A 20,224-nucleotide genomic window follows, 5' to 3' on the forward strand; every position below is an offset into this window, starting at 1 on the left:
CGTTTCCAAGGCAAACCATTCAACATCACAGTAATCCAAGTCTATGCCCCTACCAGTAATGATGAAGAAGCTGAAGTTGATTGGCTCTTTGAAGACCTATAAGACCTTCTAGAACTAACACCCAAAAAAGATGTACTTTTCTTTCAGGGGAACTGGGATGCAAAAGTGGGAAGTCAAGAAATAGCTGGAGTAACAGGCAAATTTGGCCTTGGAGTACAGAATGAAGCAGGGCAAAGGCTAATAGAGTTTTGCCAAGAGAACACACTGGTCATAGCAAACACCCTCTTTCAATAACACAAGAAAAGACTCTACATATGGACATCATCGGATGGTTAATACTGAAATCAGATTGATTATAGTCTTTGCAGCCAAAGATGGAGAAACACTATACAGTCATCAAAAACAAGACTGGGAGCTGACTGTGGCTCAGATCACAAACTCCTTGTTGCCAAATTCAAACCTAAATGGAAGAAAGTAGGGAAAACCACTAGACCATTCAGGTATAACCTAAATCAAATCCCTTATGATTATAAGTGGAAGTGACAAATAGATTCAAGGGATTAGATCTGATAGACAGAGTGCCTGAAGAACTATGGATGGAGTTTCATGACACTGTACAGGAGACAGGGATCAAGACCATCCCCAAGGAAAAGAAATTCAGAAAGGCAAAATGGTTGTCTGAGGAGGCCTTTGTGTACAGCACATCTCAATTTGGAATAGCCATATTTCAAGCATTCGATAGGAACATATAGCTGGTGGTCACCGTATTGGATAGCATAGCTTATAAGCTACCAATATTACTTAATGTTAACAAGTACCAATTAGTTTTATTACTTTATTGTAGAACAATTAATAGCTGTTAATTATTTGATGCTTAGTATGTACCAACAAACTGTGGAAAATTCTTAAAGAAATGGGAATACCAGATCACCTGACCTGCCTCCTGAGAAATCTGTATGCAGGTCAGGTTAGAACTGAACATAAATAACATAACATATCAAAGTTTGCAGGATGTAGGTAAAGCAGTACTCAGAGGGAAATTTATAGCACTAAAAATGACGGTATTAAATAGTATGAAAGGTCTCAAATCTTAAGGTCAGAAAGAACTATCAAGTTATCTAATCTTCAAAACTCTAAGTTTTGAAGTCCCTTATGGCACCGTCTCAAGTGGTTGTGTACTTCTGTCTCATTTTGGGGAACACCTCCTTATAAACACAATATGCTATCTTTGAATGCTCTGGTCTCAGCCTTCCTTTGCAAACAGGGCAGGTATTTGTTACCTTTGAGCCTGAAGCTGAATACACAACCTTCTTTGCTTCATCCACATGAAGGCTCCAGGTCTGAGATTCAGTGGGATCTTTTGAACCTCCATCCCAAATGGTGAATTTCTCCTGGCCAGAGAGTAAGTCCCACAAGCGCAAGGTGTGGTCTTTCGAGGAAGAGATAGCAAGTGTCCCTTGGGCAAACACTTCCACACACCTCACCTCTCCTGCAACAGACCAGGGTGGAGGAGAGTATATTAGCTGGGAACATTTCGACCTTCCAACTACCAAAACATCTACGAGCTTGGAAATCCCTGGTTTACCAAAGAAGGGATGTATAGATTAGAACACGTCTGAATCACAAATAATGGAATGTGGGGGCTTTTCTGGTGGTCCAGAGGTTAAGGGTCTGCCTGCCAATGCAGGGGACACAGGTTTGATCCCTGGTCCAGGAGGATTCCACATGTCACGGAGCAACTAAGCCTGTGAGTCACAACTACTGAGGCCTCACTCTAGAGCCCATGAGCTGCAACTACGGAGTCCTGGCACCACAACCACTGAAGCCTGTGGGCTTTCAGACCCGAGCTCTGCCGTAAGAGTAGCCCCCGCTCACCGCAATGAGAGAAAAAGCCCATGCAGTGATGAAGACCCAATACAGCCAAAAATAAATAAATACATAAATGAAAACATCAAAACCATAATGGAATGTGGCAAAGCTAAACTGAATGAAACAACTGGTTGGGATTAAATCATTTGCCCAAGTGTTGAATCTCTAATAAACAGATCATTGGAATGTATAAAAGTTCATCATCTAGGGAGTATTCAAAGTTAATGAACTAAAAAAAAAAAAACTAAAGTTAATAAACTAACAAAAAGACTAAAGTGAGATTATAGAAAATTTCATATTCGTGGAGAGATATTTTTCTAGGAAAAACATGAAATTTGGAAGACATAAAGGGGAAAAATTGACCGATTGGATTGCATAAAAGTGTAAAATTTCAGAAGGATAAACTTGAAAGATATCACACACGGGGAGAAAATATTTGCAGTCTATAACAGATAAGTGAAGACCCTCCCTGATAAACAGATAGTTCTTACAAATAAGCAAGAAAAATGCAAATAACTTACTCACAGACTGGACAAAGAATATAAACAAGAAATTTACAGAAACAGTACAAGTGGACAATAAGCATTTGAAAGTGATACTCAACCTTATTAGTAATCACAAAAATCCATCATGAAATACCAATACTATTATTATCCATTGTACTGGCAAAAATTTGATGGATTGCTTGCTGGAGTGCTGGCAGAGATACAAGAAATCTGTTATTCTTATACTCCACTAATGAGAGTATAAATTGATAAAAACTTGCAAAGATGTAACTTGGTGACATTTTTTTAAAGTTAAAATGTGCAACCTCTTGGTTTTGATAATATACTATAGTTGTATAAGGCATTGCTAGTCTGGGAGGGTATATAAAAGGTACATGGGAACTCTGTACTATTTCAACAACTTTTTCTGAGTCTATAGATTTTTTTAGTATAAGAAGCTAGGAGAAAACATGAAAAATGTGCATACGATTTGACTAAGAAATCCCACTTCTAGAAATGGTGTCTTACAGAAGTAATAGCATAAGTGTGTGAAGATGGATAAGGACTTTAATTGCAAGACTGTCCAAGTAAAACAAACAAACAAACCAAAAAACTGGGGAATTTCCTGGTGGCCCAGTGGCTAAGACTCCAATCTCCCAAAACTGCGGGCTCGGGTTCAATCAATCCCTGGTCAGAGAATTAGACCCCACATGCTAAAGATCCCACCCAGTGCAGTCAAATAAATAAATGTATATGTTTAATGTTCACAATGGATGGAGGGGGTACCCTGAGGGCACAGAAGCCATTCTAATCTTTATTAAAGAAAACACCCAAGGGGAGAAACATGTGCAGTCACACACACTGAAGTCGATCGGGTTCTGGGGTCTCTTTAAAGGGCTGATCCAGTCCCAAAACTTCAGGGTCTTGGTTAAACTGTCTCCAAAAGAGAACTTCGTTGTCAAGGTTTTTCTTGTTTAATCTTTCCTCTTTAACAGCAGCCTGAAAGAAGACAATTCTCTTTTTCCACTGGAAATATAAAACTGAAAAGCCCATTCTGGAACTCCCCTGGTGGTCCGTGGCTAAGACTCCATGCTCCCAGTGCAGGGGGCCAGGATTCGATCCCTTGTCCAGGAACCAGATCCCACATGCTGCAATGAAGATCAAAGATATTGTGTGCCACAACTGAGACCCGATGCAGCAAAAAAAAAAAAAAAAAAACAAACCTCAAAACTACCTATGAAAAGGGAGTTGGTTAAATAATATGGTATATGTTAATTGCTCAGTCACATCCAACTTTTTGGGACCCCATGGACTGTAGCCCACCAGGCTCCTCAGTCCATGGAATTCTCCAGGTAAGAGTACTGGAGTGGATAGTCATTCCCTTCTTCAGGAGATCTTCCCAACCCAGGGATCAAAGCCAGGTCTCCTGCATTGCAGGCAGATTCTTTGCCATCTGAGCCACCAGGGAAGCCCAAGTAATATGGTACATTCATGTAAAGAATATTATGCAGGAATTAAAAATAATAAGAAGGAAGGAGCTACATACATATGCCCTGGAGAAGGAAAAGGCAACCCACAACAGTATTCTTGCTGGGAAAATCCCACGGACAGAGGGGCCTGGAGGTCTACAGTCTATGGGGTTGCAAAGAGTTGGACATGACTGAAGCGACTGAGCGCGCACGCACACACACACACACACACATATATGCACTGACCTGACCATAATAGTCATTCTTACTACAATAGCCAATATTTACTGAGTACTTTGGAAGGACTGACGCTGAAGCTGAAACTCCAATATTTTGGCCACCTCATGTGAAGAGTTGACTCATTGGAAAAGACCCTGATGCTGGGAGGGATTGGGGGCAGGAGGAGAAGGGGATGACAGAGAACGAGATGGCTGCATGGCATCACCGACTCGATGGGCATGAGTTTGAGCAAACTTCGGGAGTTGGTGATGGACAGGGAGGCCTGGCTTGTTGCAATTCATGGGGTCACAAAGAGTCGGACACGACTGAACAACTGAACTGAACTGAACTGAGTACATGCATTAAATTCCTTTAATCTCATAACAACTCTTTGAGATATTATTATTATCCTATTGGGCTTCCCTTGTGACTCAGGTGGTAAAGAATCCACCTGCAATGCGAGAGACCCTGGTTTTATTCCTGGATCAGGAAGATCCACTGGAGAAGGGAATGGCTACCCACTCCAGTATTCTGGCCTGGAGAATTCCATGGACTGTATAGTCCATGGGGTCAAAAAGAGTCGGGCATGACTGAGTGACTTTCATTTTCACATTGTATAGATGGGGAAACTGAGTCATAGCCCAGGATGGTAACTTATGCAAAGCCACATGGCTGATAAGTAACTGAGCCAGGATCTCAGTCAGGAGCCCAGACTCTCAATCTCTACAAAACATTGATACAATCTATTGGGCTTCCTTGGTGGCTCAGATAGTAAAGAATCTGCCTGCAATGCAGGAGACCTGGGTTCAATCCCTGGGCCAGGAAGATTCCCCTGGAGAAGGGAATGGCAACCCACTCCAGTATTCTTGCCTGGAGAATTCCATGAACAGAGAAGCCTGGTGGGCTACAGTCCATGGGGTTGCAAAGAGTCAGACATGACTAAGTGACTAACACACATCAGTTCAGTCGCTCAGTCGTGTCTGACTCTTTGCGACCCCATGAATTGCAGCACGCCAGGCCTCCCTGTCCATCACCAACTCCCGAAGTTTACTCAAACTCATGCCCATCGAGTCGGTGATGCCATCCAGCCATCTCGTCCTCTGTCGTCCCCTTCTCCTCCTGCCCCCAATCCCTCCCAGCATCAGGGTCTTTTCCAATGAGTCAACTCTTCTCATGAGGTGGCCAAAGTATTGGAGTTTCAGCTTCAGCATCAGTCTTTCCAATGAACACCCAGGACTGATCTCCTTTAGGATGGACTGGTTGGATCTCCTTGCAGTCCAAGGGACTTTCAAGAGTCTTCTCCAACACCACAGTTCAAAAGCATCAATTTTTCAGCTCTCAGCTTTCTTCACAGTCGTACCCTCACATCCATACATGACCACTGGAAAAACCATAGCCTTGACTAGACAGACCTTTGTTGGCAAAGTAATGTCTCTGCTTTTTAATATGCTATCTAGGTTGGTCATAACTTTCCTTCCAAGGAGTAAGCGTCTTTTAATTTCATGGCTGCAGTCACCATCTGCAGTGATTTTAGAGCCCAAAAAATAAAGTCTGACACTGTTTCCACTGTCTCCCCATCTATTTCCCATGAGGTGATGGGACCAGATGCTATGATCTTAGTTTTCTGAACTAACACACATACATTGTGACAAAAGCCAGCTGCAGCCCAGTGTATAAAACAGCATGATGTGATTGTTGACAAGAGCTCAAAAGACAGAGCTATGTCTGCATAAGCCTAGAGAAAAAATTGCTAATGGCATATAACAGACTGTGTGCACTGGTGTCACTTCTGGGGGAACATTGAAATATCAAGGGAGAGTAAAGGAAGGAAATTTTGTTTTAGAATTCACATGTCACCAGTATTTGGAGTGATTTTAATTTCTTGAGATTGGGGTATTTTTGAACCAAAATTTTTATGAATGATAACATTTTATAATACTTCCCATACACAGGCCATTATATCGCTGTTAAAATGAATTAGAGGACCTCTTTGGTTGTCTAGTGGTTAAGAATCCACCTGTCAATGCAGAAAACATGAGTTCAGTCCCTGGGTCCAGGAAGATTCCACATGTCCCAGAGCAACTGAGCCCACACACCATAGCTATTAAAGCCCTCGCGTCCTAGAACCTGTGCTCTGCAACAAGAGATGCCACCGCGGTGAAGAGCCTGCATATCGCAATGCAGATTAGTCCCTGCTTGCCACACAGCTGGAGAAAGCCCACGAGCAGCAACAAAGACCCAGCACAGCCAAAAATAAAATAAATAAAAATGAACTAGAGATACATACATGATATGGAAAAAGGCAAAAAAAAAAAAAAAGCAGGTTGCACAAGTTTGTATGTCTATATATAACCATACATATCACACAGATACAAAAACCAAGAGAGATAAGAATAGAGTGTTGTGAAATATTTAGAAAATGATGAGTTTTGAGTATTTATTACCTTGTTTCAGTAGAATTGATTAATTATATGTTTCTATAATGTAATGTTTAAGAATGGCTGTTTGAACATAGAGAACAGACTGCCAAGAAAGAGAAGGAGTAGGGAAGGAATGGACTTGGAGTTTGGGATTAGTAGATGCAAACTATTACATTCAGAATGGATAAACAACAAGGTCCTACTGTAGAGCACATGAAATGATTTTCAACTTCCTGGGATAAACCATAATGGAAAAGAATATAAAAAAGAAGGCATATATGTGTATGACTGAGTCACTCTCCCATACAGCAGAAATTAACACGACTTTGTAAATCAACTAGACTTCAATAAAAATGTTTTTAAAGAAAAACAATGACTGTGTTTGACAACCACCTCACCAAATTCTTGAAAATTTCACAGTTGACTCTCAGAAGCCAGTACAAAAGACCTCTAGCACCCTACCATGTGATGGGAAACTTTTACTTTTCCTATTACATAGGTCTACAGTGTTTTCAGGGCTTTCCTGGTGGCTCAGACGGTAAAGAATCTGCCTGCAATGTGGGAGACACAGGTTCGATCGCTGGGTTGGGAAAATACCCTAGAAAACAGAATGGCAACCCACTCCAGTATTCTTGCCTGGAGAAATCCATGGACAGAAGAGCCTCATGGGGCTACAGTCCATGGGGTCGCAAAGAGTTGGACATGACTGAACAACTAACACACACACACACACAGTGTTTTCAGTTTTTTAAGTAAATTGATTACTGACTTTTTCTGATTACAGATAATAAGAGTTTGAAGACTTTAAAAAATGAATCAAGGTCACCATGAGTCAGATACTGTACAGAGATTGAATCACCCTCTGGGAAAATAGCCATCCTGATGAAAATAATAAAATAAAGAGACTCATTTGTCAATACTCTGTCAGTACCTACTCCACTGCAAACCCTTAGACAAAAAGAATAAAATTAAAGTATCTAATGCTGGGAACTTTGGGGTTAGGGAGTGTTTTAATCTATTGCAGCCTGTTTGGAAAGCAATATGATGGCACTTCTCAAAACCTATAGGAATGTTCATACCTTCCAAGTCAAGAGTGCCACTCACTGGAAATAAAACAGATTCATCCCAGTATTATCCAAATAGCAGATAACTAGAAATAGCCTAAATAACCACAAAATGTTTAAATAATTTTAAAAATTTAATAAATTCTGGAACATGATCTATTAAGACAAATGAAATATTTTTAGTGCATTTAAACATTATAAAGATGAAGATACAATGAATCAGAGTAGCATTATTCACAACAGCCCCAAATTGGGAACAATGCAGACGTCCTTCAAGTGATGAATGGTTGAAAACCTATTGCTTGCATACAAGGGAATACGATTCAGCAATGCAAATGATCCAACTATCTATACTTGTAACAATACAAATCAACTGCAAAGGTATTATGTGGAGTGAAAGAAAACTGATGCAAAAGATCACAGAGTATACAATTTCCTTTATATGAAATGTCCAAAAAGCACAAATCTATAGACTCAGAAAGCACATCAGTGTTTGCCATGGGGCTGGAGTGCCCACTCACACTGTATGTGTATGTCAGTTGATCAGTTGTGTCCGACTCTTTGCAACCCCGTGGACTGTAGCCCCACCAGGCCTCTCTGTCCATGGGATTCTACTGGAGTGGGGTGCCATTCCCTTTTCCAGGGGATCTTCCTGATCCAGGGATCAAGCCCAGGTCTCCTGCATTGCAGGCAGATTCTCTACCCTTTGAGCCACCAGGGAATTGCCCACTCACAGAGGTGAGCTAAATAAGCAGCTATTGTTTGAAGCTACTGTGTTTGGGGTGATTTTGACTTCACATTTTTCTTTTTCATACTCTTTCCCATTATGGTTTATCGTAGGACATTAAATATAGTTCCTATGCTATACAATAGAAGCTTGTTGTTTTTCTATACATACAAGTTTGCATCTCCTCACCCCAAACTCCCATCCATCCCTTTCCCAACCCCCCACCCTTGGCAATCACAAGTCTGTTCTCTTTGTCTGTGAGTCTGTTTCTGTTTTGTAGATAAGTTCATTTATATCATATTTTAGATTCTACACATGAGTGACAGCATATGGAATTTTTCTTTTTCTGACTTACTTAGTGTGATAATGTCTAGGTCCATCTGTGTAGCTGCAAATGACATTATTTCATTATTTTTATGGCTAATATTCATATATATTATATATATATATATATGTCACATCTTTATCTATTAATCCATTGATGGTTGCTTCCAAGTCTTGGCTATTTTAAATACTGCTGCTATGAACATAGGGAGGCAGGTACCTTTTCAAATTATAGTACAAATATATGCCCAGGTATAGGATTGCTGGATCATATGGCAACAATCTTCAGTTTTTTGAGGAACCTCCATACTATTCTCCATAGTGGCTGTTCTGACCTGCATTCTTGTTTGGGGTGTTTTGTTACACAGCTATAGCTTGCTGATGCAGGAACAAAGACCACAGTTTTGATACAGAGAAGTGAATTGGTGGTAAATGGACCCTGGCGACTGACTGATCACTGTAGGCCTTTTGGAGGAGCCTGATCATCAACCCCATTTTCCAAGCCTCACCTGTGTGTCCAGGTAGGATGTGTATCACCTGCTGTTCCTCCATGTCCCACACAGCCACCATGCCCTCCTGGGTGCCAACCAGAAGCAGCTTCTCTTCCAGGCTCCAGGCCATGGCAGTGATGCCTGCAGCCACACAGAAACGAGAGCTCATGGGTCTGAGAACTCAGCCACGAAATACTCCCCCACTTCGCAGATAAGGAAATTGAGGCACAGAGTCAGTTCCTTGTCCAGTCACATATCTAGAAGTGGCAGAGCTGGGATTCCAAAGCCAGCACTGTCAGATGCCAGATGCAGACTCTGAGCTGTGCTATTTATGCTGCTCTGAGGCAGGAAGATGGACTAAACTACTGTCCAGTCGTAAGTGTCTCTAGTTCAGTGATTCCTACCCAGGGGTGATTCTGCCCCACACGCCCAGGGCACACTGGGCTATGTCTAGAGACATTTCTGGTTGTTGCAACTGGGATGTTCATGTGCTCAGTCCCTCAGTTGTGTCCGACTCTGTCCCCATGGACTGTAGCCCACCAGGCTCCTCTGTCCATGGGATTTTCCAGGCAGGAATACTGGAGTGGGTTACCATTCCCTTTCCCAGGGGATCTTCCCAACCCAGGTGTCAAACCCACATCTCTTGTGTCTCCTATATTGGCAGGCGGGTTCTCTACTGCTGAGCCACCAGGAAAGCCAAGATGGTGGGAAGGTGTTAAAGTCAGAGCCAGTCCAGGTGTGAGAATCCAGGATTGTGTTTCCACTTCACTGGGACAGGATATGAGGAGGTGGGATTTTTCTTTTCTTTCCTTCCTTTTTTTTAAAAAAAATTGTGGTCACTCACTCACTGTGTGACCTTGGAAATGTGAACTCAAACTTTTCATCTTAAAAAAAGGAAGAAACTGGGAATTCCCTGGGGACCCAGTGGTTAGGACTCTACACTTTCACTGCCGAGGATGCAGGTTCGATCCCTGGTTAGGAAACTAAGATCCTGCAAGCCACATGGTACGTCCATAAATAAATTAAAATGAAGAAACTGAAGCCCAGAGTGGTTAGGAAGTTTCTCAACCTCAACATGTCGTGTGTGTTAAATTGCTTCAGTTGTGTCCGACTCTCTGTGACTCTGTGGGCTATAGCCCATCAGGCTTCTCTGTCCCTGGGATTCTTCAGGCAAGAACACTGGAGTGGATTGCCATGTTCTCCTCCAGGGGATCTTCCCGACCCAGGGATCAAACCCACGTTTCTTATGTCTCCTGCATTGGCAGGCAGATTCTTTACCACTAGCACCACCTGGCAACATGACTAGAGCTCATGCAACTGGCCCACAGGGTCTAAAACACAAAACATTTACTGAGATGAGAAAAACCAAAAAACTTCTGAGTTGTGACTGCCTTTCCCTATGCTTTGACAGACGTCACCAATCAATCACCACATTCTGTGATCTGCCCCACCCCCAACAGTAGCCCTTCTATTGATATCATGCTTCTTTTAGTAATAAAATCCACAGCCCACGCGTTTCGTTGAGTATGTAATTACCCAGACTAAGACCATATTTCCCAGGCTCCCTTATAGTCAAAGATGGCCATATTCTCACCAGTGAAACAGGAGCAAAAGTGGTAAGTTCTGCTTCAAGGCTGTGTCCTTGAAGGGAAGGGGATGGCCATCTACTTCTTCCCTCTTCCCCCTGGCTGGAATTCCACTGTGATGGGAAGGGCTGGAGCAGTCATTTTGGGCCATTAAATGGAAACCTCACATTGAAAATGGCAGAGCAAGAAGTTTGAAAATGCCTGGGTCCCTGACAACCTGGAGACACCATATTACCATTATTTATGCCTGGACCATTGTGTGTGAGAGAAAGGAAGTTCTTTTTTATTTCAGCCATTGCTATGTTGGCTTTTGTTACAGCATCAGAATCAGTATTATAATAAATGTACATTCTTTCCTGTTAAACTAGATTCAGTCTCAGAATCCTTCTCAACACAGTATTATAGCAGCTGTCCCTAATCAATTTTTCCCATGCATTGCATCAAGTGTCTCTTAGAATTTCTATTTTTGATGCTCTGTGCCTTGAAAGTGTAGCTTTCCCTACAAGACCCTGTGGCACAAGTTGTAATGGCTGGCATTTGAACAACAAGCTATTTGTATTAAGTAGCCTCATGATTAATGTGAGACTCTGGGTGGGCAGATAAAGGGATGGATGAGTGGTGGTGGACTGATGGGTAAGTGGACAGATAGATGACTGGCTGGATGAGTGGGTTAGTGAATGGATGGGTATTAGAAGGGTAGATGAATCTGATAGAGTTGGTAGGTGAGTTGATGAATGGCTGAGTGTCTGGATGGGAAGAGGGGTATCTGAGCAGATAGAAGGTGGCAATTTGGGGAAAATGGAAGGTAAGTGGTGTGGACAGAATGGTGAAAGGAAGGATGACCATTGGAAATATCGACAACTGATGGTGGATGGATAGGTGGATGGGTGGGAAGGAAAGAAGGAAGGAAGCAGGGAAGGAAGGATGGAAGGACATACAAAAGGAAGGAAGGGTGGATGGAGGGATGGATGGATGAATGGAAAGACAGATGGATAGCTGAGTGGTTAGAAGGAAGGAAGAGAGGGAGGGAGGGAGTTTGGATGGATGAAAAGGCAGACAGATGGAAAGAAGAGAAGGGATGAATGGAAAGATGGGTGACAAATGGATGGAGAGAACGAAATCCTCTCATCCTCTGACATTCTGGTGTCCCATGGAGAACCTATAAGTCCCACCAGCCTTTCAGGGGCCAGTCAGGAGCCAGCCTCTAGTTTCCAGATTTACTAGCATGAGGCTGTAAAATCACAGATGCTATGGTAAGATGGGCACCGAACTCTTAGTGATGAGACCCCAGAGGCAGTCAGCATCCGCTTGCTCTGGACTCATTAGCAGTATTTACAGTAGTCATCTACAGTCCCTGGGGGACAGATGGAGTCAAGTCAGCATGAGACAGCAGGGCCAGGCCCAGCTGGCACCCTTGGGGCTTCCCAACTGGCAGAGGGGAGCCTCAGAGAGCAGCCACTGCCCCAGGCAGACAAGGACTGTGCTGGGGAGACCCACCTTTGTGACAGCCGGTAAGGGTTGCCCGGAGGGGCCCCCCAGGGGGCTGGAGGAATCCTCCGAGGGGCACCAGCACAGCGTGAGGGCACATCCGGAACCAGCTCTGCGCCTGTTGGCACAACTGTCCCACCAGCCCGGGATGCGAAGCAGTGAAGAAGTGGAGTCTGGCCAGGAGTTCTGTGTACAGGACGCTTCTCTCTGCAACGGAGGGGGTGCTGGTTAAGGGGAGGGACACTGCTTCCCCAGGTGGAGCCCTCCCCGCTTCTGCCTCCTTTTCTGTTCTCTCCACCCACTCGTCCCTACTTCAAGTGCCCCAAGTGGATCCCCCACCTCCTGCGCTAGACCTTGGGTTTCCTGAAAACAAAGACAATGCCTGTCTTGTTCATGGCTGTGTTCTGAATGCCAAGTGTGTTAGTCACTCAGTCATGTCCTACTCTTTGTGACCCCATGGGCTGTAGCCCACCAGGCTCCTCTGTCCTTGGAATTCTCCAGGCAAAACATTGGAGTGGGTAGTCATTCCCTTCCCCAGGGGATCTTCCTGACCCAGGGATTGAACCCCGGTCTCCTACATTGCAGGCAGATTCTTTACCGTCTGAGCCAACAGGGAAACCCAGGCACCCAACCAATGCCTAGGATCATTTCACCAGCAGTTCATGGTTACTGAGTGGGTTATGTCCTGTGGCTGCTGTAAACAAGATGACCTGGGGGGCTTCAAGCAACAGAACCTTCTTCTCTCACAGTTCTTGGGGCCAGAAGTCTGAAATCAAGGTGTGGGCAAGGCTGTGCTCCCTCCAGAGGTTTTGGGGGAGCATCCTTCCCTGCCTCTTTCAGCTTCTGGGGGCTCCAGGTATCTTTGGCTTGTGGCCACATCACTTCAATTTCCTTTTTTAAAAATTATTATTTAACATATTTATTTCTTTACTTTGGCTGCATTGGGTCTTGGCTGCTGTGGGCGTTCTCTAGTTGCAGCAAACAGGGGCGACCCTTTGTTGCGGTGCACGGGCTTCTCCTGGGGGTGGTTCTCTTGCTGCAGAGCAGTCTCCAGGTGCCAGGGCTATGGAAGTTGTGGTTCGTGGGGTTAGTTGCTCTGTGGCATGTGGGATCTTCCCCAACCAAGGACTGAACCCATGTGCCCTGCATTGGAAGGAGGATTCTTATCCACTGTACTACCAGGGAAGTCCTCAATTTCTCTCTTTTTTTTTTTTTTTTAAATTTTTTATGCAATTTTAAAAGGTTACACTCTATCTACAGTGATTACAAGATATTGGCTACATTACCCATGTTGTACAATACATCCCTGTAGTCTATCTGTCTCCCCCACTCCTATTTTGCCCCCTCCATTCCCTCTAGGGCTTCCCTAGTGGCTCAGCTGGTAAAGAATCCGCATGCAGTGCAGGAGATCTGTGCTTGATCCCTGGGTTGGGAGGATCCCCTGGAGAAGGGAACGGCTACTGGAGATCACCACTCCAGTGTTCTGGCCTGGAGAATTCCACGGACTGTATGGTCCTTGGGGTCGCAAAGACTCGGACGTGGCTGAGTGACTTTCACTTCACCATTCCCTCGCCCACTGGTAACCACTAGCTTATTCTTGTGGGTATGCTCCTTTTTTATTATATTCACCAGTTTGTTTTATTTGTCAGATTCCACATATGTGATATCATACAGTATTTGTCTTTCTCTGTCTGGTTTATTTTGTTTAGCAGAATCCCCTATAAGTCCATTCATGTTGCTGCAAATGGCAATTTTTCATTCTTTCTTTATGACTGAATAGTAGTCCATTGAATATATGTACCAAATCTTCTTTATTCATTCATCTGTCCAGACATTTTAGGTTTCTTTCATATCTGGGCAATTGTAAATAATGCTGCTATGATCACTGGGGCTCGTGTATCTTTTAGTGTTTCTGTTTTGTTTTGTTTACCCTGGAATGGAATTACTGGGTCAGAAGGTAGTTCTGTTTTTTTAGTTTTCTTGAGAAACCTCCATACTGTTTTCCACAGTGGCTGCACCAATTAATATTCCCATCAACAGCGTGTATGTGCATCAACCCAATTTCTGCCTCTGTCTTGACATGGCCTTCTCATCATTGTGTGTCTGCATTTTCCTTTTTTTTTTTTTTGGTTTCAAATCTCATTCTGCCTTCTTATAAGGACATTTGTGATTGCATTTTGGGCCTGATTAGAGGATCCAAGATAAACTCTCCATCCTAAGAACCTTAATCACATTTTCTTTCGCCATATAAAGTAATAGTTATAGATTCTAGGGATTAGAGAAGGAAATGGCAGCCCGCTCCAGTACTCTTGCCTGGAGAATCTCATGGACAGAGGAGCCTGGCGGGCTATAGTCCCTGGGGTCGCCAAGAGTCAAATATGACTTAGCGACAACCACCAGGGATTAAGAAGTAACTATCTTGGGACGTCCCTAGTGGTCTAGTGGTTAAGAGTCTGCAATGAACAGGACAGAAGAGGGGTTCCATCTCTGGTTGGGGGACTCAGATCCCACATGCCTCAAAGCAACTAAGCCCGTATACCGCAACAACTGAGCTCTCCCGGCTAGAGCCCATACACCAGAACCAGAGAGCCTGTGTGTGGCAGCTCCTGACTGCACGCCAGTTAGAGAGCCCATGTACGGCGACGAGAAAAGCCCATGCGCAGCAACCAAGACCTGACGCAGCCAGATAAGTAAATATATTTTTTAAAGTAACTATATCTTGGGGAGGGGGCAGTTTAGATGGATCATCACTATCACCCCAAGTGTATGACGTGGAAAACTGAGACATGGTGAGGTTCAGAAGCAGCAACCCATTTCAGTATTCTTGCCTGGAGAATCCCCATTGCCAGAGGAGCCTGGCGGGCTACAGCCGATGGGGTTGCAAAAGAGCTGGGCTGAAGCAACTTAGCACACACGCAGCTTACACAAGGTCACACGAACTGTGGGGCCTGGGGCAAGCGTGGCCCTGCCCTGTGCCTGGGTGTGCTGGTGGGTGAAATCGGGTAAGGCCAGGGACAGGAGCAAGTGTCCCACTCACCTCGGGGTGTAGACGTTAAAGTGGTGCTAACAAACTTAACTGTCAAGATAAACACTATTTTAATGCAGTGTTTTTTTTTTTTAGGAAAATCAAAAGCATGCTCCCAGGTCCATTATGAACAAAATATCAGTCTTTTAAATAAAAACAAACATGAATAGCACCATGCCAAGTCATCCTGGAGCCTGAGGCAACGGGAGAAATCCATAATACGGACTGGTTTCTAGGAGCTTGCTGGAAAGGACTGGAATGTCGGGAGAGGGTCTGGTTGCTCAGCTGCACCATCTGGTGGCGACATTTCTCTCTGCACCTTCTCCTTGCGCTGGGCAGCCACAGGCTGTCAGTCAAGGAGCGCTGCAAAGAACATGCTGTGGTTTGGGCTTTGAAATCTTTTCTTAAACTGGCCCAAGGCTATGTTCCTGGGAAATCTCTCCCTTCGAGGTTTAAATCCACCGGTGAACATGAATGTAAGAGGAAGGCAAAAGCATCATCCACTTGGGTGGGACCCTAGACACCACTTTAGGCTATCCAATATTTTGCAGATGACGAAAGCAGAGGCTCGCGGCAGAAATGGCTCCTCCAAGGCCATTCAGGTCAACAATATGAGTGCTGTCACATGACTGTAAAAGGCTCCTCGGAAGGCACCATGGGGACAGGCTCTGCATGAATTGACTTGCAAACTTCTCCCAGCAGCCCTAGGTGGGAGGGTTCACCAACACCCCCATTTTGCAGATGGGAAAACTGAAGGCTGCAAGGCAGGGGGAGGGGTGAGAGTGAGGGAGGTGACGAGGCAGTAAGGGACTTGAAGGTCACATGGCCAGTAAACGCCAGAGCCCAGCTTTAAATCAGCGCGGTGGGACCAATATCCACGCACTTGGACTGATCTATGTGATAGGGGTGGGCATTTGGCAGGCAGCAGGGGCAGACAGACTCTTACCTGGAGAATCCCACGGACAGAGGAGCCTGGCAGGCTACAGCCCATAGGGGTGCAAAGAGTCAGACTTGACTGAGGCAAGTAGCACAGGATAGGGGCAGATAGATGATGCAAAAGAGAGTCAGAGAAAATAATAACTAAAGAGTTAAGATATGTGGAAGCAGCATGTAGCAATGGAATATGCAGGGGTGTGGGGGGCCAAGGGTGTCCAGCCTCAGTGGTAGCCAGGTAGCCTTCTCAGACAAGCAGTAGTTGTCAGGTATGAATGAACCGTGGAAGGAATATGGGAATTAAGCATCCTTATAAAATCACTTGTAAAAACCCTCAAATCAAAACCAGTTGGGGTGGGAATTCCCTGGTGGTCCAGTGGTTAGGACTTGGCACTTTCAGTGCCGGGGCCCAGGTATCCGTGGTTGGGGAACCAAGATCCCACAAACTATGCAGTGTGGCCAGACAAAAACAAACAAAAAATCCAGTTGGGAAATGTATGATAAAACCATCATGGGGGCTTCCCTGGTGGTCCGGGGGTTAAGAATCCTGCTTGCAGTGCACAGGACAGGACTCGGGTTTGATCCCTGGTTGGGGACATAAGATCCCACACATCGTCAGGCAGTTAAGCCCACGGGCCACAACTACTGAACCTCTGCAATGCAACTAGAGAGAAGCCCTCGAGCCTCAGCAAAGATCCTGAGTGCCACAAATAAGACCAAACGCAGCAGGGGAAAGAAAAAAAAAAAAAAAAAACCCTGGCCACTTCACACTCAACAGGGTGTCTATTTTTTTTTTTTTTATCAGAAAATAACAAGTGTTGTAGAGGATATAGAGAATCCAGCACCTTTATGTGCTGTTGGAAGGAATGTAAAATGGCACAGCCATTATGGGAAAAGATCTGGCAGTTCCTCAGAAATTAAACACAAAATTACCAAATGATTGAGCAATTCCACATCCAGGTATATATCCAAAAGAACTGAAAGCAGGGTTTCAAGGAGATATTTGTACCCCCATAGTCACAGCAATGACAGAGGATGAGATGGTTGGATGGTGTCACTGACTCGATGGACATGAGTTTGAGCAAACCCCCGGGAGATGGTGGTGGACAGGGGAGCCTGGCGTGCTGCAGTCCATGGGATCGCAAAGTCGGACAGGACTGAGTGACTGAACTGAACGGAACTGATATTCACAGCAGCATTACTTTCAATCGACAAAAGGTAGAAACAACTCGAGTTCATTGAAGAGTTAGTGGATGATCAAAGTACGATCCATCTACACAATGGAACACAAGAGACACAGGTTGGATCCCTGGGTCAGGAAGATCCCCCTGGAGGAGGGCATGGCAACCCACTTCAGCGTTCTTGCCTGGAGAATCCCATGGACAGAGGAGCCTGGCGGGCTACAGTCTATAGGGTCACAAAGAGTCAGACACAACTGAAGTGACTTAGCACACACACACACACAATGGAACACTATTCAGCCTTAAAAAGGAAGGATATTCTGACATGCATGAATTGAGGACTTTATGTTAAGTGACATAAGTCACAAAAAGGACAACTATTGCATGAGCCCACTTACATGGGGTCCCTAGAATGGTCAAATTCCTAGAGATAGAAAGTAAAGGGTGAGTGCCAGGGGCTTAGGGAGGGGGAAAAAGGAGTGAGTGTTTAATGAGGACGGAGGTTCAGTTTGAGAGGACGAACAAGTTACAGAGATGAATGGGGTTGATGGTTGTGCAACGGCGTGAATGGACTTAATGCTGCTGACCTAGACAATTAAAATGATTCATTTTATGTTACGGGCATTTTGCCACACTTTAAAAAAAGTACAAACAAACGAAATTCCATCCTGGACAGAGTATCACCTGAGGACACAAGAGATCCTTCAAACTCTAGGCCAGAGCGGGGGCCAAACGCTGCTCAATGACTTTCCCTGAGCGCTAAGAATGGTTTTTGTAAAACCATTGATGTTTTTAAATTGACATTTGTAATTAGTGGGATGACAGGAAATACCAACTTTGAACCCCAGCTGAGCCTTAAATGTTATCTGCCTGATCAAGAATTCCCCTTCTTTCTCATGAGTAGACCTAACTTACAGAAAGTTGTGCTCAGTTATTATCATTCTATGAGTTTCATCAATTAGAAAAAAAAATCTGTGGGAACATGTTTTCTCCCTTGTTATATTAAGTGTCATGGGCTTCCCAGGTGGCGCTAATGGTAAAGAACTGTCTGCCAATGTAGGAGATCGCATTTGATCCCTGGTTCGGGAAGATCCCCTGGAGTAGGAAATGGCAACCCACTCCAGTATTCTTGCCTGGGAAATCACATGGACAGAGGAGCCTGGTGGGTTATAGACCATGGGGTTGCAAAGAGTCAGACACGACTGAGCATGATCTATCTATACTAACAGTCAACATAATTTCCTCGATTTTGCCTAAAATATTTCCCATGTGGCCTTTTCTAGAATAAGATGCTGGAGGAATTCCCTGGCAGTCCAGTGGTTAGGACTCTGTGATCTCACTGCTGAGGGCCTGGGTTTGATCCCTGGTCTGGGAACTAAGATCCCACAGGCTGTGTGGCAAGGCCAACACAATAAAAATAAACTTTAAAAAATTTAAAAAATAGAATTAATTGCTGGACTGAGGTGAGAGGAAGGGCACTGCCTTGGTAGTTTTTACTCCTAAACTCTCCCAGATTCAATTCAAAGTTCTAGAAGCTGGAGTTAGAAGCTCCTCAGCCGTAACAGGAAAGGTGTGTGAGTGGCTGAGTGAGGAGACTGGGCTTCCAGAAGTCGATGCAGAGTGGACCACGCCTCCCCCATCCCCGTCTCAGCACCACTCACCCATGCCTCGGAGCTCCACAGCCGGGCGGCACAGCTGGAGAGCTTCCCGGAGCAGGCTGACCTCAGGACAGTCCACGTGTGGGGCGCACAGGGCGAAGTCCTCCAACAGACCCTCGATGCCCCCAGAGAGGCCCCGGCAGGAAATCCAGCTCATGCTGCCTGTGGGGAGAAGAGGGTGCTCTGAGGAGCCTGCAGCTTCTTTCAGCGCATCCTGGGAGGTGGGTGCTCACCTCCTCATTTCTCTGAGGTTCTCACTCTCAGCCTCACTGACATTTGGGGCTGGGTCGTATTCTGTGGTGGGGCCATCAGGTAGGGTGTGGAGAGCAGTGTCCCTGGTCTCCACCCACTAGAGGCCAGTGACGCCTCCCAAGTGATGACAGTTGGAAGCATGCACATTGTCAAGTATCCCATAGGAAGCAGAGTCATCCCTGGTTGAGAATGATAGGAATGAAGACATGGATGGATGGATGGGGAAAGAGAGAGATGGATAGATAAGTAGAAAGATGGATGGACAGATAGATGATGGACAGACAGATAGACAGACATAGATGGTAGATGGTCGGGTAGATCCCCTGGGGTAGGAAATGGCAACCTGCTCCAGTATTTCTGCCTGGAAAATTCCATGAACAGAGGAGCCCGTCGGGCTATAGTCCATGGGGCTGCAAAGAGTTGGACACAGCTGAGCAATGGAGCGCACACACACACACAAATAGAGATAATAGATTGATAGGCAAATAGATGGATGTATAGACAGATATAAAGATGCTAGATATAAATGGTAGAGAGATAGAAATATAGGTAGGTTGGTAGGTTGATAGTTATGATAGATATTGGTTAGATAAATAAAAAGATGATAGATACAGATGGTAGAGAGATATATATATGTTAGATGAGATTTTATATTTATATGTATATAGGGAGAAAGACATGATAGATATGGCAGATTACAGATAGATGCAGATAGATAGGTGATAGATAGATACTAGATACTAGATGGTAGATAAATAGAGATGGTAGATGATAGATTGACAGATAGGTAGACAGGGTCTCTCATTCTAAGATAGTTTCTCATCCTCTATACTATCAACTAGCCCTAGATGCCAGCTGCAACCAAAATATCTCCAGACATCACCTAGGGTCCCTTGGTGTGTGTGTAGGTGGGGGTGGTGATGGTGCAGAACTGCCCCTGGTGAGAACTATTGCCTTAAAAGGAGCCAGAGATTTTAACCTTCACCCTTCCACCTTATCAGGCTCCGGAAAGTGGGAGCACCAGAGGGTCGGG

At 44.6% G+C, this 20,224-nt stretch overlaps 1 protein-coding gene across 1 annotated transcript in view; it reads right to left on the reverse strand.

Annotated features, from left to right (window-relative positions):
• Nucleotides 1-20,224, reverse strand: part of NWD1 (NACHT and WD repeat domain containing 1) — a 52,966-nt gene that overhangs the window by 22,298 nt on the left and 10,444 nt on the right. The window contains exons 5-8 of the mRNA XM_061149179.1: nt 18,943-19,101; nt 12,152-12,349; nt 9,087-9,209; nt 1,281-1,489 (exon numbers count right to left, since the gene is read on the reverse strand). Coding sequence (XP_061005162.1) covers nt 1,281-1,489; nt 9,087-9,209; nt 12,152-12,349; nt 18,943-19,101 — 689 coding nt within the window. The remainder of the gene's footprint in view (nt 1-1,280; nt 1,490-9,086; nt 9,210-12,151; nt 12,350-18,942; nt 19,102-20,224) is intronic.

The sequence above is a fragment of the Dama dama genome, chromosome 9 (genome assembly GCF_033118175.1).
Source record: "Dama dama isolate Ldn47 chromosome 9, ASM3311817v1, whole genome shotgun sequence".
In the NCBI taxonomy this organism is placed as follows: domain Eukaryota; kingdom Metazoa; phylum Chordata; class Mammalia; order Artiodactyla; family Cervidae; genus Dama; species Dama dama.